Source organism: Scyliorhinus canicula, chromosome 5, assembly GCF_902713615.1.
Source record: "Scyliorhinus canicula chromosome 5, sScyCan1.1, whole genome shotgun sequence".
Classification (NCBI taxonomy): domain Eukaryota; kingdom Metazoa; phylum Chordata; class Chondrichthyes; order Carcharhiniformes; family Scyliorhinidae; genus Scyliorhinus; species Scyliorhinus canicula.
The window spans coordinates 187,867,521-187,884,071 of record NC_052150.1 but is presented as its reverse complement, the minus strand read 5'-3'; the positions used below and the strand labels follow the sequence as shown (position 1 = coordinate 187,884,071).

At 44.2% G+C, this 16,551-nt stretch overlaps 1 protein-coding gene across 2 annotated transcripts in view; it reads right to left on the bottom strand.

Annotated features, from left to right (window-relative positions):
* The window catches only part of zeb1b (zinc finger E-box binding homeobox 1b), a 224,630-nt gene that overhangs the window by 97,367 nt on the left and 110,712 nt on the right, over positions 1-16,551 (bottom strand). For both annotated transcript variants that reach the window (XM_038798259.1, XM_038798260.1), the window contains exon 2: positions 2,283-2,465. In XM_038798259.1, coding sequence (XP_038654187.1) covers positions 2,283-2,465 — 183 coding nt within the window. The remainder of the gene's footprint in view (positions 1-2,282; positions 2,466-16,551) is intronic.

Genomic DNA, 16,551 nt, shown 5'->3' with positions numbered 1-16,551 from the left:
GGGAGGGGAAGATCTCGGACATCTATAAGATTATGCAGGAGGTGGAGGAGGTACCAGTAGAGGAGCTGAAAGATAAGTGGGAGTTAGAGCTGGGGGAACAGATAGAGGACGGGACATGGGCAGACGCCCTGGAGAGGGTCAACTCGTCGTCGTCATGTGCGAGACTAAGTCTCATTCAATTTAAGGTACTGCATAGAGCCCACATGACGGGGACAAGGATGAGTCGGTTTTTCGGGGGTGAAGGCAGGTGTATTAGATGTTCGGGAAGCCCTGCGAATCATGCACATATGTTTTGGGCATGTCCGGCACTGGAGGAGTTCTGGAAGGGGGTGGCAGGGACGGTGTCGAGAGTGGTGGGGTCCAGGGTCAAGCCAGGATGGGGACTTGCAATCTTCGGGGTTGGGGTGGAACCGGGGGTACAGGAGGCGAGGGAGGCTGGAATATTAGCCTTTGCGTCCTTGGTGGCTCGGAGGAGGATCCTGATTCAGTGGAGGGACGAAAGGCCTCCGAGTGTTAACACCTGGTTAAACGACATGGCAAACTTCATCCAATTGGAAAGGATCAAATTCGCCCTGAGAGGGTCGGTGCAGGGGTTTTTCAGGCGATGGCAACCCTTCCTAGACCTCTTGGATCAGAGATAGAAACTGAGGCCGTGACAGCAGCAACCCGGGAGGGGAGGGGGGAGGAGGGGGGGGGGGAGGGGGGACAAAGACGAAGGAAGTACGGTAGCGGTGGTGGCACGGGCAAGGCCTGCCCGAGGACGCTGCTAGAAATGATAAGTTGGTCTGACTGTCGGTTCGCCGGCGGGGGGGTGGGGGGGACGTGCGAGTAGGGGGGGGGGACTTTTTTTCTTTTTCTTGTTAAGTAGGGGGGTTTGACTTTGTTTTATTATAATTTAAATGTAAATGTAGGGGGGGTTAAAATGTTTGTATTTTGAAAAATTTCTTCAATAAAAATTATTTTTTAAAAAACCCATAGGCCTAACATTTCCCCAGTCTTGCTGTGCTAGGCTTGGAGATCAGGGGGCTGGAACTTACCAAAGACAGGCTGAGATTACGATCGCCTGCCCAGTCTACAGAGGCAGGCGGTAAATTATCAAGACTCCAATTATGGGCAATTTTGTGGCTTGGCAAAGCAATCATAAAAAGGCTACAAGCTCAATGCAGGTGGCTTCCCTGCGACAAGTTGGGGGACTATCAAAGCTGGAGGATCCATGAACCACTAATAGGTCCCTGGGAAGGCTGAACTCGCAGTCCAAACAATTCATCCAAAAGGGGCTTCCCCTACTTTTCAAGTGACATAATGGCTTCAATAATTTGAATGTTTAATTTATATCCATGCTTGAGTGCTTCTATGATGAGACACCCTTGCATTTTCTGACCTGCCTCAGTAGCATCCATCTCTTCTGGTGGGACCACTTCGGCTCCAGAGCTGCCGGTTCTCGGGCCGAAGGTACCGGGCCTACCCTGCTGACCTTAACCGGATGGCGAACACGGAGGCAGCCAATAAGGGGGTTTCTTCAGGAAGATTGCACCATTAGATGCAGAGCTAGCATTTGGTCTTGACATTATGGTCCTGAAATGCTTGGAAAGATCCAGCCCTTAAACTCTACATTCACACATGAAAACTGTGGTGGTGAAAAACTGAAAGTTTACAATTGATGAATAAAACCCTGTCCCTGTTTGAAACACTGGGAAAAGTAGTACTGAGCAGGAATAAATCAGCGTTGTTATCTTTAGGAAACATCATTATGCTTTTAAAATATATACCGTATATATATTTTGCAAGCTCATCATTTATTGCCTATCCCCAGTTATCCTTGAACTGACATTCAAGGATAGCTGTGTACCTGGAATCATATGTAGGCAAGACCAGGTAAGAATGGTAAATTTCCTTTGTTAGTGAACCAGGTGGATTTTACAAAAATCAATGATAGTTTCAGGGTCACCATTAATGAGACTAGTTTTCAATTCCGGATTTATTAATGGAATTTAAATTCCACCAGCCGCCATGGTGGGATTTGAACTCATGTCCCCAGAGAATGAGCCTGGGCTAGACATTACTAGTGCTGTGATATTACCACTATGCCACTTGAATGTTATGATAATGACTTGATGCCTTGAGAATTACTACCCAACGAATTTTCCAGCAAAGACCTTTTGAGTTGACATTTAACCATGATTCCAGGTGAGAAGGTCGAAATCAAAAAGTGTTGCAATATCAAACCATACTAAAAAGAAAAATGCTTTCATTTTTTCAAAACACATCCCAAATGTACCTACCATCATCTTCTTCATCTGTGTCATCTTTCCTTGGCAACGATGTGCGCTTTGTTGGCAAATCATCCTCCAGTGCATTTGTATCACATTCTCCAGCATCAGTCACACTCTCATCCTCCACAATATGCAGTTTATCTTCATCATCTGTATCTGAACTTGCTTCAACCACATTATTATAGTTGGTGACTGAAAATAAAAACAAAAGAATCACACGATTAGCTAACATCAATGGATTAGGCACATCAGGACTCTGATTCATGGTACAAGGTAGTAACGAATGTTACTTATGGAAGCGTTATTAAAGAATAAAATCAAGAGAATGTCAATCTGTCCCTCACCACGAAACAAATCCACTTGCATAGACTGAAATAATACATGCATGGGTAGGGGGGAGGAATGGCAGGGGAATGGCACCAAGCCATAATGCTCATTTGGTGAACCAGTGCAGACACGAAGGGTCAAATGGCTTCCTTCTGCACCCCAACAGTTTGGGGCATTGAAATTTGAATTCAGATAGTCAAATTGTTAATTCAACAATTTTATTGCTAAAGCCAAGTATGCTTCATTCCAAAAGTCTGGCCATTAAAAAAAATGACTGTATAGAACCAGTGAACCCCATATAGTGACAATGGAACATATTTTAAAAAGCATTCAAAATGTTCCATCCTCTCCTTGCACTACATCTCTATAAAAGTGTCAATCATCCAAATTCCAAGTTCCAACAGGAGAAACTGAAAGCACTTGAAACCTCATTATTGTGTGTAAATAAACAGAATAGTAATCATAATCTTTATTAGTGTCACAAGTAGGTTTACATTAACACTACAATGAAGTTACTGTGGAAATCCACTAGTTGCCACACTCCGGCACCTGTTCGGGCATACAGAGGGAGAATTCAGAATGTTCAATTCACCTCCAAACCCGTCTTTCAAGGCTTTGCGGGAGGAATCCGGAGCACCCGAAGGAAACCCATGCAGACACTGGGAGAACGTGCCGCTTCCACGCAGACAGCAACCCAAGCTGGGAATCGAACCCGGGTTCCTGGTGTTGTGAAGCAACAGTGCTAACAGCTGTGCTACCATGCTGCCCAATTACGCAATTGACAGAAGAGAGAGTTTTTGAGAGCCCAGACACCCATTAGTCTGTTGAAACAGCTGCACCCCAGCGAAAACATGGTTCAATTGACAGCTCTGGCTCTCTAAACTCTACAGAGTGCATAGTGGATGAACGGCCATGGAAGCACCACAGTTTGACATTGTGGATGTGGTAAGCAGCCCGCCTCAACAGTCAGCAGCCTGTAGCTGCCTCAGAATCCTTTCCGGGGGTGGCAGGACCAGCTCCTGTTATCACCTCACTGGAACAAAAAACACACCTTTGCAGGAATATACTCCTGAGGTGGCATGCTGAGCTGGGAGATATTCCAACTCCTGCTGCCCACTTTGAAGATGAAAGCCAGCCCAAAGTCTCCAGTACAAACTGGCAAATGATGCAAATGGTTTTAAGCAATATTGCTGCAAAAAAATCTCAAGTTTGGTAAATAAAAAGAAAAATAAATCAAGGTGACTGAAGTCCCCAAGGTAAAAATAACTCATCAAGGCTCCTTCAACAGTCCTTCCAAATCCACAACCATATAGAAGAATAAAGGCAGTACCAGCAGCTGGAAGGTTTCCTCCAAGCCACACGCCACCTTGACTTGGAAATATATCATCCTCCCTTCACTGTCGCTAGGTCAAAATTCTGGAACTCCCTCCCTAACAACACTGTGTACCTGCACCACATGGATTGAAAAGGCTCAAGAACGCAGATCACCACCCTCTCACGGGTAATTAGTAATGGGCAGTGAATGCTGGCCTAGCCAGTGAAGCCCACATTCCTTGAAATAATAAATAGAAAGTACAGAAGGCATAAAGACCAAATGTGGAAAGAAACACAATTCAACATCAGGAAAACATGAAAGTTCTGGTGCAGTAATACTGAGGGGCGCAGACATTGTGGAGCACTAATGAACAGTGACTTGTCTTACTTCATAGTAGCATGCACAGAGATGTAGTTCTTCTACATCAACATAAAAAGCTATGCACAATCCACCAAATAAATTACAAGATGAAGCAGAACCTCCAATTTGAAGAATGGCTATATTCCAAAGTCACTCACAGGAGGTTAATTAGCAAAATAAATGCATACAGGAAAGGAAACAACGGGCAGGATGGTGGCGCAGTGGTTAGCATTACAGCCTCACGGCGCCAGGTTCCCAGGTTCGACCCCGGCTCTGGGTCACTGTCCATATGGAATTTCCACAATTTCCCCGTGTTTGCGTGGGTTTCACCACCACAACCCAGAGATGTGCAGGGTAGATGGATTGGCCACGCTAAATTGCCCCTTAATTGGAAGAAATTAATTGGGTACTCTAAATTTTTTTAAAAAAAAGAATAAGAAACAACATACCATCATGGACTGAGGATTGGTTAACAGGCAGTAAACAGAACAGGGGTAAACACGTGATTCTCACATGGCAAACTATAGTTAGTAGAGTACTGCACGGATCAGTACTTGGACCCCATCTGTTCACAATATATATCAATCATTTGGAGTTGGGGACAAATGTAACATTTCCAACTTTGCGGTATAAAGCTAGGCAGATGTGTGCGCTGTAAGGAAGATGTACAGCAGCTACAGGAGGATTTGGACAGACTTAGTGAGTGGGCAAGAACATGGCAGATAGAAAAAAAATGGAAAATAAACCCTTATCGAAGAAGAAATAGATGCACCTAAGTGGTAAGAAATTAGGAAATGTAGATGCACAAAAGGACCTGGTGTCCTTGTCCATAATAAGTCAATGAAGGTACAGCTGCAGCAAGCTATTAGGAAGACTAATTGAATGTTAGCCTTTATAATAAGTACAGGAATAGTGAAGTCCTGCTTCAATTGTATAGAAGCTTGGTTAGACCTTACCCGGAGTAATGCGCGCAGTTTTGGTCCTCTTACCTCAAAATGTATATTATTGTCATAAGAGGGAGTAGTGCAAAGAAGGTGGGTCTGTCTGATGGAGAGATTGGGCAAACTGGGCCTGTATTTTCTAGTGTTTCGAAGAATGAGAGGTGATCTCATTGAAGCCTACAAAATACTTAAAAGGAACAGACAGGGCAGATGCAGTTAAGATTTTCCTTGGAGAGTCTAGAACCAGGGGGCACAATTTAAAAAAAGGGGGATGCCAATTGGGACCAAAATGAGAGAAATTTATTTACAGGGGGGTTGTGAATCTTATAATTTCTCTACCCCTAAAGCGCTGTGGAAGCTCAGTCACTGTGTATGTTAAAACAGAGATTGATAGATTTCTGATCAACTACAACATAAAGGGTTATGGGAACAGTGGGTGTAAAAGACATTGAAGTATCCAATCAGTCACGATCGTAATACAAGCCCAATGAACTGAATGGCATTTTCCTGTTCCTATGAAAAATAGGAAGGCTTACATATACTACCATAGTTGTTATTTGGTATCATAAAAAAGTTTCCTTTATTCTTGCAAGTTTAGGAACAATTTCAATTCATAAAGTAGAGTTAAATCTAGTAAATCATAGGGCAAATTTGAAGTCACCAGTCCTTTAAAAAGGCATATGCAAGTGCCCAATTTGAATTAGCTTTAACCAAATGATCAAACCAACTAAATTTATTAAATTCAATAACAAAATGCACATAACTAAAACCCCGCACTAGTCATTGAAATGTGCACACTGCAAACAATAAAATTTAACAATAAACCCTTTTGTGTTGATCAACTATCAAACATCAGTCCTATCAACAGTTTTCTAATTCAAAGTTGTTACATTAAGTGTTGATTTGGGTCACTGGACTGCTGCTCTAAATCTTTTGCTTTTAATGACGCCGTGAAGTAGAGAACTCATCAAGATACCCAAAGCTAATTGGTGCAGAGCAACATGTGAAAATGGGATATTGATTTGGGAAGTCAGAATCTGCAAAACCTTTAAAAGGTTTTTTAGATACCAGATGACTACTGCAGTTAATTAGCATTTGATAAACTACTTTGTGCTTCCATGTTGAACAGAATCTTTTAAAGCTCATTTATTGACTTTGCAAGATTGTAGTAAATGTTATTTTATTGTTCCTTTTGTCCATTTCTTACAACAAATGATTCGTTTCTACAATTTGGAAGTTTATCAACCCTATGATCGGGAATCCTTTTTAAACTGTTGATGATAAACACCCAACAAGTGAAAATTACAAAAAAAGGAAACAGTGTTAATTGCTGCAAGCCAGGAAATGTATGTCAAGATATCACTAAGTGCACAAATGTTTTAAACGATTCACCAAATGTGCTGGAAAGTGCATCGCAACTTGTCAGACCTGCATGATCAAACTATAATGCACTAACTTCAACTTTATAGTGTTGGATGACGCAAATATCCTTTAACTGCTAACCATAACTGTCTTTCAGCTTGTATACAATTCAAATGTAATTGAATACATACATTCCATAAGCACCGAATACAGAATGAACGTTATTTTGCTGTATGACTTCATTTGGAAGGGCAGACAGATTGTTTGCATTCCAAACCAGGACTAATTCCTGGGGTTTCTGTTTGTTTTGTTCTTGATTTAACACTTGCCCATCCCTAATTGCACTCGAGAAGATGGTGACCCACCTTCTTGAACCATTTCAGGCCCTGTGTCATAGGAACACCACAGTGCTATTAGGAAAAGGGTTCCAGGATTTTCACCCAGTAACAATTAAGGAATGGCGGTATAATTCCAAGTCAGGATGGCGTGAGAGTTTGCAGGTGGTGTTGTTCCCATGTGTCTGCTGCCCTTGTTTTTTTGAGTAGGAGAGGAATTGAAAGATGCTGTTGAAGGAGTCCTGGGAAGTTGATGCAGTGTATCTTGAAGACCAGTGTGTCAATAGTGGAGGGAGTGTATGTTGAAGGTGGATAGGATGCTAATCAGGTTGGCTGCTTGTTAGAGCTGTACTTATCCAGACAAATGGAAGTGTTCCATCAAACACGTGACTTGTGCCTTGTAGATTCTGGACAGGCTTTGGGGAGTCAGGTGTCAAGTTACTCACCACCGAATTCCCAGCCTCTGATCTACTCTTAGCAGCATGGACAGAATCATCGCGCTCCTAAAGAGTTAGGCGCCTTCTCGGGCTACAAACTCAACATGAGCAAAAGCGAGATCTTCCCGGTACACCCACGAGCAGGTGGGGCAGCACTAATGGGACTGCCGTTTAAACAAGCCCGACTCAAATTCCGCTACCTGGGGATTTAATAGCCCAAGACTGGAAAGGGACCCACAAATGGAACCTCACCAGTCTGACGGAGGAAGTAAAAAAGGACCTGCAAAGAAAGCCGAGTGGGTGCGCGCGGAACAGGCCTCCTGCACGGGGACCTCCCTCCGGGCCCTCGCCACGGCGGCACTCCCATCCCAACCTAAAAAACACTCCAGCAGCCCGGTGGTGATAGCCACCCTCCAGTCCTGGAACCAGCTGCGGCAGCAATTTGGCCTGACCAAAATGTCGGACAAGGCTCCCATCTGCAACAACCATAGGTTCACATCAGCACTGACTGACGCCACCTTCAAAAGGTGGAGACAGGACGGAGGGGACACTGACAGTCAGGGACCTATACACGGACGGCAGGATCGCAACACTGGACAAATTGACAGAGAAATCGAAAGGAGACAAGGACTTACCCAAACCCGCCACGACAGACATTACTGGAAGAGTTACTGGACGTAAGCATATTAGAGAGAGGAAACTGTAGCGACATGTACGACCGACTGGTAGAGGGGCCGACACCGTACTGGACGTAACAAGAAAGAAATGGGAGGAGGACCTGGGGATCGAGATAGGGTGGGGACTCTGGAGCGAAGCACTGCATAGGGTCAACTCCACCTCCACAAGGCTCAGCCTGACGCAACTAAAAGTGGTACATAGAGCCCACTTAACAAGAACCCACATGAGTAGGTTCTTCCCGGAGGTGGAGGATAAATGTGAACGGTGCCAAGAAGGCCCAGCCAACCACGCCCACATGTTCTGGTCCTGCCCCAGACTTGTGGAGTACTGGACAGCCTTCTTCGAGGCAATGTCCAAAGTGGTGGGGGTGAGGGTGGAGCCATGCCCGAAAGTGGCGGTCTTCGGGGCTTCAGACCAGCTAGATCTATTTCGGGGTGGGGGGCAGACGCCCTTGCCTTTGCCTCCTTGATCGCCCGACATAGAATCCTGTTCGGCTGGCGGTCAGCAGCACCCAGGTAGCCAGGAACCAGGGGAAAGCAGCCAAAGCATGAGAGGGGGAGATAGACCGGGAGAGGGGGGACAACTCAGTCTAAAGGGAAGGAAAGGCCAACTATGGGGCAAGGGGGAGGAAAGAAAAGGTGAACTGCCCCCAAAAGTGCCTCGCCGGCACAAACGGATGCCTACTTGCATATATATATATATATATAGATATATCATATCCTGTGTTCATAACGGCAAAATATACTCTGTGCAAAAATCCAATAAAAAACATTTATTTTAAAAAAAAATTTGTTAAGAAAGGCCGCTTGATAGCATTGTTGACAACATCTTCCACCATGTTGATGATCGAGTGTAGACTGATGGGGCGGTAATTGGCCAGATTGGATTTGTCCTGTTTCTTGTGTATTGGGCATACTCAAACAACTTTCCACATTGCTGGGCAGATGCCAGAGCTGCAGCTGCACTGGAAATGCTTGGCTAGAATCTCAGCTAATTCTGCAGCACTGTTCCTGCAGACGCATAACCTTTGAGGTATCCAATGCCTTCAGCTGCTTCTTGATATCACACGGTGAAACAAATTGTCTGGATCAGTAATATTGGGGACCTTCAGAGGAGGCAGAGATGAATCATCTACGTGGCACTTCTGGCTGGAGATGGTTGTGACTGCTTCAGCATCGGCTTATGGACAGATGTGCTGGGCTCCCTCATCATTATACATGGGGTTATTTGTGGAGCCCCTCCGGTTGGTGGTTAATCAGAGCACCATTCGCAACTGGATTCAGCAGGACTGCAGAGCTTAGATCTCATCCTTCCTTGTGGCATCACTTAATTCTGCCCATTGGTTTCTGCATCTGCTGTTTGGCATGCTCTCATGAGTTGAGTGTTCACCAGCTTGACATCTCATTTTTATGTATGCCTGGTTCTGCTCCTGGAAAGCCCTCCTGCACTCTTCATTGAACCAGGGTTAGTGGAAATGGTATAGTGGGGGATAGATATAGCAGGCCATGAGATTACAGATTGTGGTTGAATTCTATTACTGCTGATGGCCCATAGTGCACCATTGATGCCCAGTTTTGAGTTGCTAGATCTATGAGATATTGATCCCATTTAGTGGAAGCAGATAGTTTTAAGATAGAGCTCGATAGATTCTTGATTAACAAGGGAGTGTAAGGTTATTGTGGGTAGGCAAAATGTGTGGTTGACGCTACAAACATATCAGCCACAATCTTATTGAATAGCAGAACAGGCTGGAGGGGCCGAGTGGTCTACTCTTGCTCCGTTTGCACGATGGTACGTTTAAAACAGGAGCAGAAGCAGGCCATTCAGCCCCTTGAGTCAATAAGATCATAGCTGATCTCTTTGGGTTTTGAATTCCAGATTCCCATCTACCCTGAGTAATCTTTGATCCTCTTGCCTAACAAGAATCTATCTGCCTTAAAAATATTCAATGACCCTCTCCTCCAGAGGCACAGAGTTCCGAAGCTGCACAGCCCTCAGAAAATATTTCTCCTCATCTCGGTCTTACAAGGGCGACCACTAATTTTAAAACTGTCTCTAATTCCGGCCTTATTCAAGAGGAAACATCCTGTCCACATTCACCTTATCAACACCATTCAGGATCTTACATACTTCAATAAAGTCACCCCTCACTTTTCTAAACTCCAGTGGGGACAAGCCCATTCTAACTTTTCTTCATAAGACAACCTGCACATTCCAAGTATCAATCTCGTAAACCTCCTCTGAACTGCCTCCAAACGCATTTACATCTTTCCTTAAGTAGAGAGGCCAAGCTGCACACAAACAATGAACAAAGAACAATACAGCACAGGAACAGGCCCTTTGGCCCTCCAAGCCTATACCGGTCATGATACCACCCTTGACCAAAACCCTCAGCACTTCCTCGTGCCGTATCCATCTATACCATCCTATTCATGTATTTTTCGAGATTTCTTTTGAGCGCCGTTAATGTATCTGCTTCCACAACTTCACCTGGCAATGCAATCCAGGCACACCCCACCCTCTCCGTAAAAAACCTGCCTCGCACATCTCCTCTAAACTTTGCCACACGGACTCAAGCGCAAGCCCCCTAAGTGACTGACCCCACCATCTTGGGAAAGAGTGCCTGCCCATCCAGTCTATCCATGCCTCTCAATCTTATAGACCTCTATCAGGTCACCGCTCAACCTCCATCTTTCTAATGAAAACTGTCCGCATCTATTCAGCCTCTCTGCATAGCTAACACCCTCCAGACAAGGCAACATTCTGGTAAACCTCCTCTGCATCCTCACCAAAGTCTCCACATCATTCTGGTAGTCATGATGTGGAGATGCCGTGGTCTGGGGTGAGCACAGTAAGAAGTCTCACAACACCAGGTTAAAGTCCAACAGGTTTGTTTCGAATCGCTAGCTTTTGGAGCACAGTTCCTTCCTCAGGTGAAGGAGCTGTGCTCTGAAAGCTAGTGATTCGAAACAAACCTGTTGGACTTTAACCTGGTGTTGTAAGACTTCTTACTGTACATCATTCTGGTAATGTGGCAACCAGAATTGTGTGTGCAGCCTTACCAAGGTTCTATATAACTGTGGCATGACTTGCCTGTTTTTATACTTGATGCCTGGTCCAATGAAGGCAAGCATCCCATATGCTTTCTTGACTATCTTGTCCACTTGTGTTGCCACTTTCAAAGATCTGTGGACCTCTATGCCCAGATCTCTCTTGACTTTCTATATTCCCAAGAGTTTTGCCATTTACGGTATATTTCCCCTCTATGTTAGACCTACCAAAATGTATTACCTCACATTTGTCCGGATTAATCTCCATTTGCCATTTCTCTGCCCAAGTCTCCAACCTATCTCTGTCCTGCTGTATCCTCTGACAATCCTCAACACTATCTGCCACTCCACCAACCGTGGGGTAATCTGCAAACTTACTAATCACACCGGCTACATTTTCTTCCAAATTGTTTATGTGTACTACAAACAACAGGGGCCCCAGCACCGATCCCTACGGAATACCACTAATCACAAACTTCCATTCAGAAAAACACCCTTCTACTGCTACTGCCTTCTGTGACTGAGCCACAGTTCTGTATCCATCTTGCCACCTCACCTCTGATCCCATGTGACTTCAACTTTTGTACCAGTCTGCTGTGAGGCACCTTGTCAAAGGCTTTACTGAAGTCCATGTAAACAACATCCACCACCCTCCCCCATCAACCAGCTTTGTCACCTCCTCAAAAAAATTGAACACGTTAGTCAGACATAAGCTCCCTTTCACAAAATGATGTTGTCTATTGCTAATGAGTCCATTTATTTCCAAATGGGTATAAATCCTGTCCCTGAAAATTATCTTCAATAATTTACCTACTACCGACGTGAGGCTCACTGGCCTATCATTTCCTGGATTATCCCTGCTACCTTTCTTAAACAGCTGGACCACTTTAGCTATTCTCCAGTCCTCTGGGACCTTAGCAGTAGTCAATGAGGATACAAAGATGTCAGTCAAGGCCCCAGCAATTTCCTCCCTTGCTTCCCTCAGTACTCTGGGGGTAAATCCCATCCGGCCCAGGAGACCCATCTATCTTAATATCTTTTAAAATGCCCAATACCTCCTCCTTTTGAGGTAAACATGACCCAGACTATCCACACACCCTACCCAAGAATCATCTTCCACAAAGTCCTTTTCTTTGGTTAACACTGATGCAAAGTACATTCCCTCTGACTCAACACAGATTCCACCCACTGTCCTTAAGTGGTCCAATCCTTTCCCTGGCCACCTGGCCAATATTCGAGATGTGGTCTCACCTGCATAACTGAGGCATAACATCCTTATTTTTAATTGTGGCATAGTAGCACAGTGGTTAGCACTGTTGTTTCATAGCTCCAGGGTCCCAGATTAGATTCCCGGCTTGGGTCACTGTCTGTGCGGAGTCTGCACGTTCTCCGTGCGTCTGCGTGGGTTTCCTCCAGGGGCTCCGGTTTCCTCCCACAAGCCCCGAAAGACGTTAGGTAATTTGGATATTCTGAATTCTCCCTCGGTGTACCTGAACAGGTTCCTGAATGTGGAGACGGGGGGCTTTTCACAGTAACTTCATTGCAGTGCTAGTTAGAGTTAGAAAAATACAGCACAGAACAGGCCCTTCGGCCCACGATGTTGTGCCTAACTTTTGTCCTAGGTTAATCATAGATCATAGAATTTTGGACACGAAGGGCAATTTATCATGGCCAATCCACCTAACCTGCACATCTTTGGACTGTGGGAGGAAACCGGAGTACCCGGAGGAAACCCACGCACACACGGGGAGGATGTGCAGACTCCACATAGACAGTGCCCCAAGCCAAAATCGAACCTGGGACCCTGGAGCTGTGAAGCAATTGTGCTATCCGCAATGCTACCATGCTGCCCTTAACAAATTAATCTACACTCCATTATTCTACCCTAATCCATGTACCTATTCAATAGCCGCTTGAAGGTCCCTAACGTTTCCAACTCAACTACTTCCACAGGCAGTGCATTCCATGCCCCCACTACTCTCTGGGTAAAGAACCTACCTCTGACATCCCCCCTATATCTTCCACCATTTACCATAAATTTATGTCCCCTTGTAATGGTTTGTTCCACCCGGGGGAAAAGTCTCTGACTGTCTACTCTATCTATTCCCCTGATCATCTTATAAGCCTCTATCAAGTCACCCCTCATCCTTCTCTGTTCTAATGAGAAAAGGCCTAGCACCCTCAACCTTTCCTCGTAAGACCTACTCTCCATTTCAGGCAACATCCTGGTAAATCTCCTTTGCACCTTTACCAAAGCTTCCACATCCTTCCTAAAATGAGGTGACCAGAACTGCACACAGCACTCCAAATGTGGCCTGACCAAGGTTTTGTACAGCTGCATCATCACCTCACAGCTCTTAAATTCAATCCCTCTGCTAATGAATGCTAGCACACCATAGGCCTTCTTCACAGCTCTATCCACTTGAGTGGCAACTTTCAAAGATCTATGAACATAGACCCCAAGATCTCTCTGCTCCTCTACATTGCCAAGAACCCTACCGTTAACCCTGTAATCCGCATTCATATTTGTCCTTCCAAAATGGACAACCTCACACTTGTCAGGGTTAAACTCCATCTGCCACTTCTCAGCCCAGTTCTGCATCCTATCTATGTCTCTTTGCAGCCGACAACAGCCCTCCTCACTATCCACAACTCCACCAATCTTCGTATCATCTGCAAATTTACTGACCCACCCTTCAACTCCCTCATCCAAGTCGTTAATGAAAATCACAAACAGCAGAGGACCCAGAACTCATCCCTGCGGTACGCCACTGGTAACTGGGCTCCAGGCTGAATATTTGCCATCCACCACCACTCTCTGTCTTCTATTGGTTAGCCATTTCGTTATCCAACTGGCCAAATTTCCCACTATCCCATGCCTCCTTACTTTCTGCATAAGCCCACCATGGGGAACCTTATCAAATGCCTTACTAAAATCCATGTACACTACATCCACTGCTTTACCTTCATCCACATGTTTGGTCACCTCCTCAAAGAAGTCAATAAGGCTTGTAAGGCAAGACCTACCCCTCACAAATCCACTACTGAAAGCCTACTTGTGACAATAACGAGTATTTTTAAAATGTTCAATTCCTCTCATAATAAAGCATAACATGTTATTAGCCGTTTCAATTACTTGCTGTTCCTGCATGCTAATTTTTGTGACTCACGCACGAGAATACCCAGATCCCTCTACACCTCAGAACTCTGCAGCCATTCTCTATTTATGTAATAGCCTGCTCCTTTATTCTTCACGTCCACATTATACTCCATTTGGCAGATTTGTGGCCACTCACAACGTATTGATATCTGTCTGCAACCTCATGTCCTCTTCACAATATACTTTCCTACCTCTCGGTGTCATCTGCAAATTTAGCTATCATACCTTCACTCCCCAAAGTCATTGACATAAACTGTGAAAAGATGAGCCGCTAGCAGGGACCTCTGGGACTCGTCCAAATCCTGCCAATCAGAAAAAGACCTATTTATCCGCCAGCTAATCTTCTATCCGTACTAATATGATACCTCTGACACCATGAGTTTCTATTTTCCACATTAACCTTTTGATGTGGCACCTTATCAAATTCCTTCTGGAAGTGGCACCTCATCAAATTCCTTCTGGAAATCCAAGTTCAGCTTGTCTACAGGCCCCTATTATGACCCCAAACCAGATCCGAACAGTGGCTAGAATACTGGACAGAAAGCCCAATATTTTATTTTTTTCGTAAGACTGTGTGGAAAGAATTATTCGGTCCAGGAGTAACTGCATGAAGGAATAGGGCTTTGTATTTTTAAAAGAAAACATGAATACAATATTAAACTTTTTAACTTCACAACTGAAAAAAATAGCTTACAACTACCCTTTAAACACTACGACTCAAATTCCCATTAAACAACAAGGAACATATAGCTCTCAATCTATCTTAAAATCAGCATGGCATAGAGTAATACTTGTTTCATAAACCAGATTTGGCTCCTGTTAGAACCCCTTCAGATTCTGGCTGAATGTCTTCTAAAAGCTGGTTCACCTGGCCTGTTTCACCTTCTTCCTTGTCCCAAAACAAGACTGCTGTGCTTTAAATATTATTTATAACAATCCTATTGAGAGAGAATTGTGGATTCAACATCAGACTTCCTCTTCTCTCTCCAAAGCCTTCTCCAAAACTGTCACTCTAAAGCTTTTCAAAATGTCTCTGCATTCCCTGGCTCCACCCAGCAATGACATCATCTCCCGAAGCTGAAAAACAAATTAACTCTGCATGCTGAAACGACATTAACTCACCGGACACTTTCCCCAATCAAATCACAGTGCATTAGCCAAGACTGAAAGACCACATTCCTTTGGTCAATTTCACCTTCTGGCTCCGAGAAAGCTCCCAGGCCTTTACAGAACAGAACCCTTTTTTAAAAACCTGACCACTGCAGTCAAACATGCTATAATCCTCAGCTTTTAACCCTCAAATTGTCTCAACATTTAGAATCTAATGTTGCTAAAATCCTCCGTTCATCACACACCCCCTTTAGCCACAGTGCATGATACTCCTTCAGAAGAACTCCAATGAAATGGTCAAACATCGGCACAACATTGTGGGCCGAAGGCCCTGTTCTGTTCTGTATTTTTCTATGTTCTATGATTTCCTTTTCACAAAATCATGGTTATTCTTCCTGATTACATGGAATTTCTCCAAATATCCAGCTATAACTTCCTTAATGATTGATCCCAACACCTTCCTCCTGACAGAGGCCAAGTAAACTGACCATTAGTTTCCTGTCTCCCTCGCTTCTTGAATAGAAGGGTTATATTTGCTACTTCAGTCTGACTGAATCTTTCCAGAATCCAGTGAATTTTGGAAAATTAACGCCAATGCATCTACTACTTCATGGGTCATCTATTTTAAGACCCAAAGTCCATCAGGAGCTGGAGCTTCATCAGCGGCAGCTCCATTAGTTTGCTCAGTACGTAGTGATTGTAATTTAGCCAAGTTCCCCATTTCTTCCACCTCCTGATTTACAGCTATTACTGGAAGTGTTTGTGTCCTCTACAGTGAAGGCAGAAGCAAGATATTTGTTCATTGCATCCACCAGTTCCTTATCATCTATTATTAGTTCCCCACTGCCATTCCCTAGATGACCAACACTCACTTTACTTACTCCATTCTTTATAGAGACTCTTGCTAACTATGTTTACATTTCCAGCAACTCTCACTAAATTTATTTTGCATGATTAACCTTTTTGTCACTCTCTACTGTAGTTTATATTTTGACCAATCATCAGACCTGCCACTCATATTTGCGCAGTTATATATTTTTCCTCACGTTTAATGCTTTCCTTCAGCTTTTTTAGTTAACCACAGATGGTGGGTCCGCCCCTTACCTTTTTCTTTGTAGTAGGAATATACTTAAATGCTATAATATTCTGAAATATCCCCTTAAACGTCTGCCACTGCTTCACTCTGGATCTATCTCCTCGCCT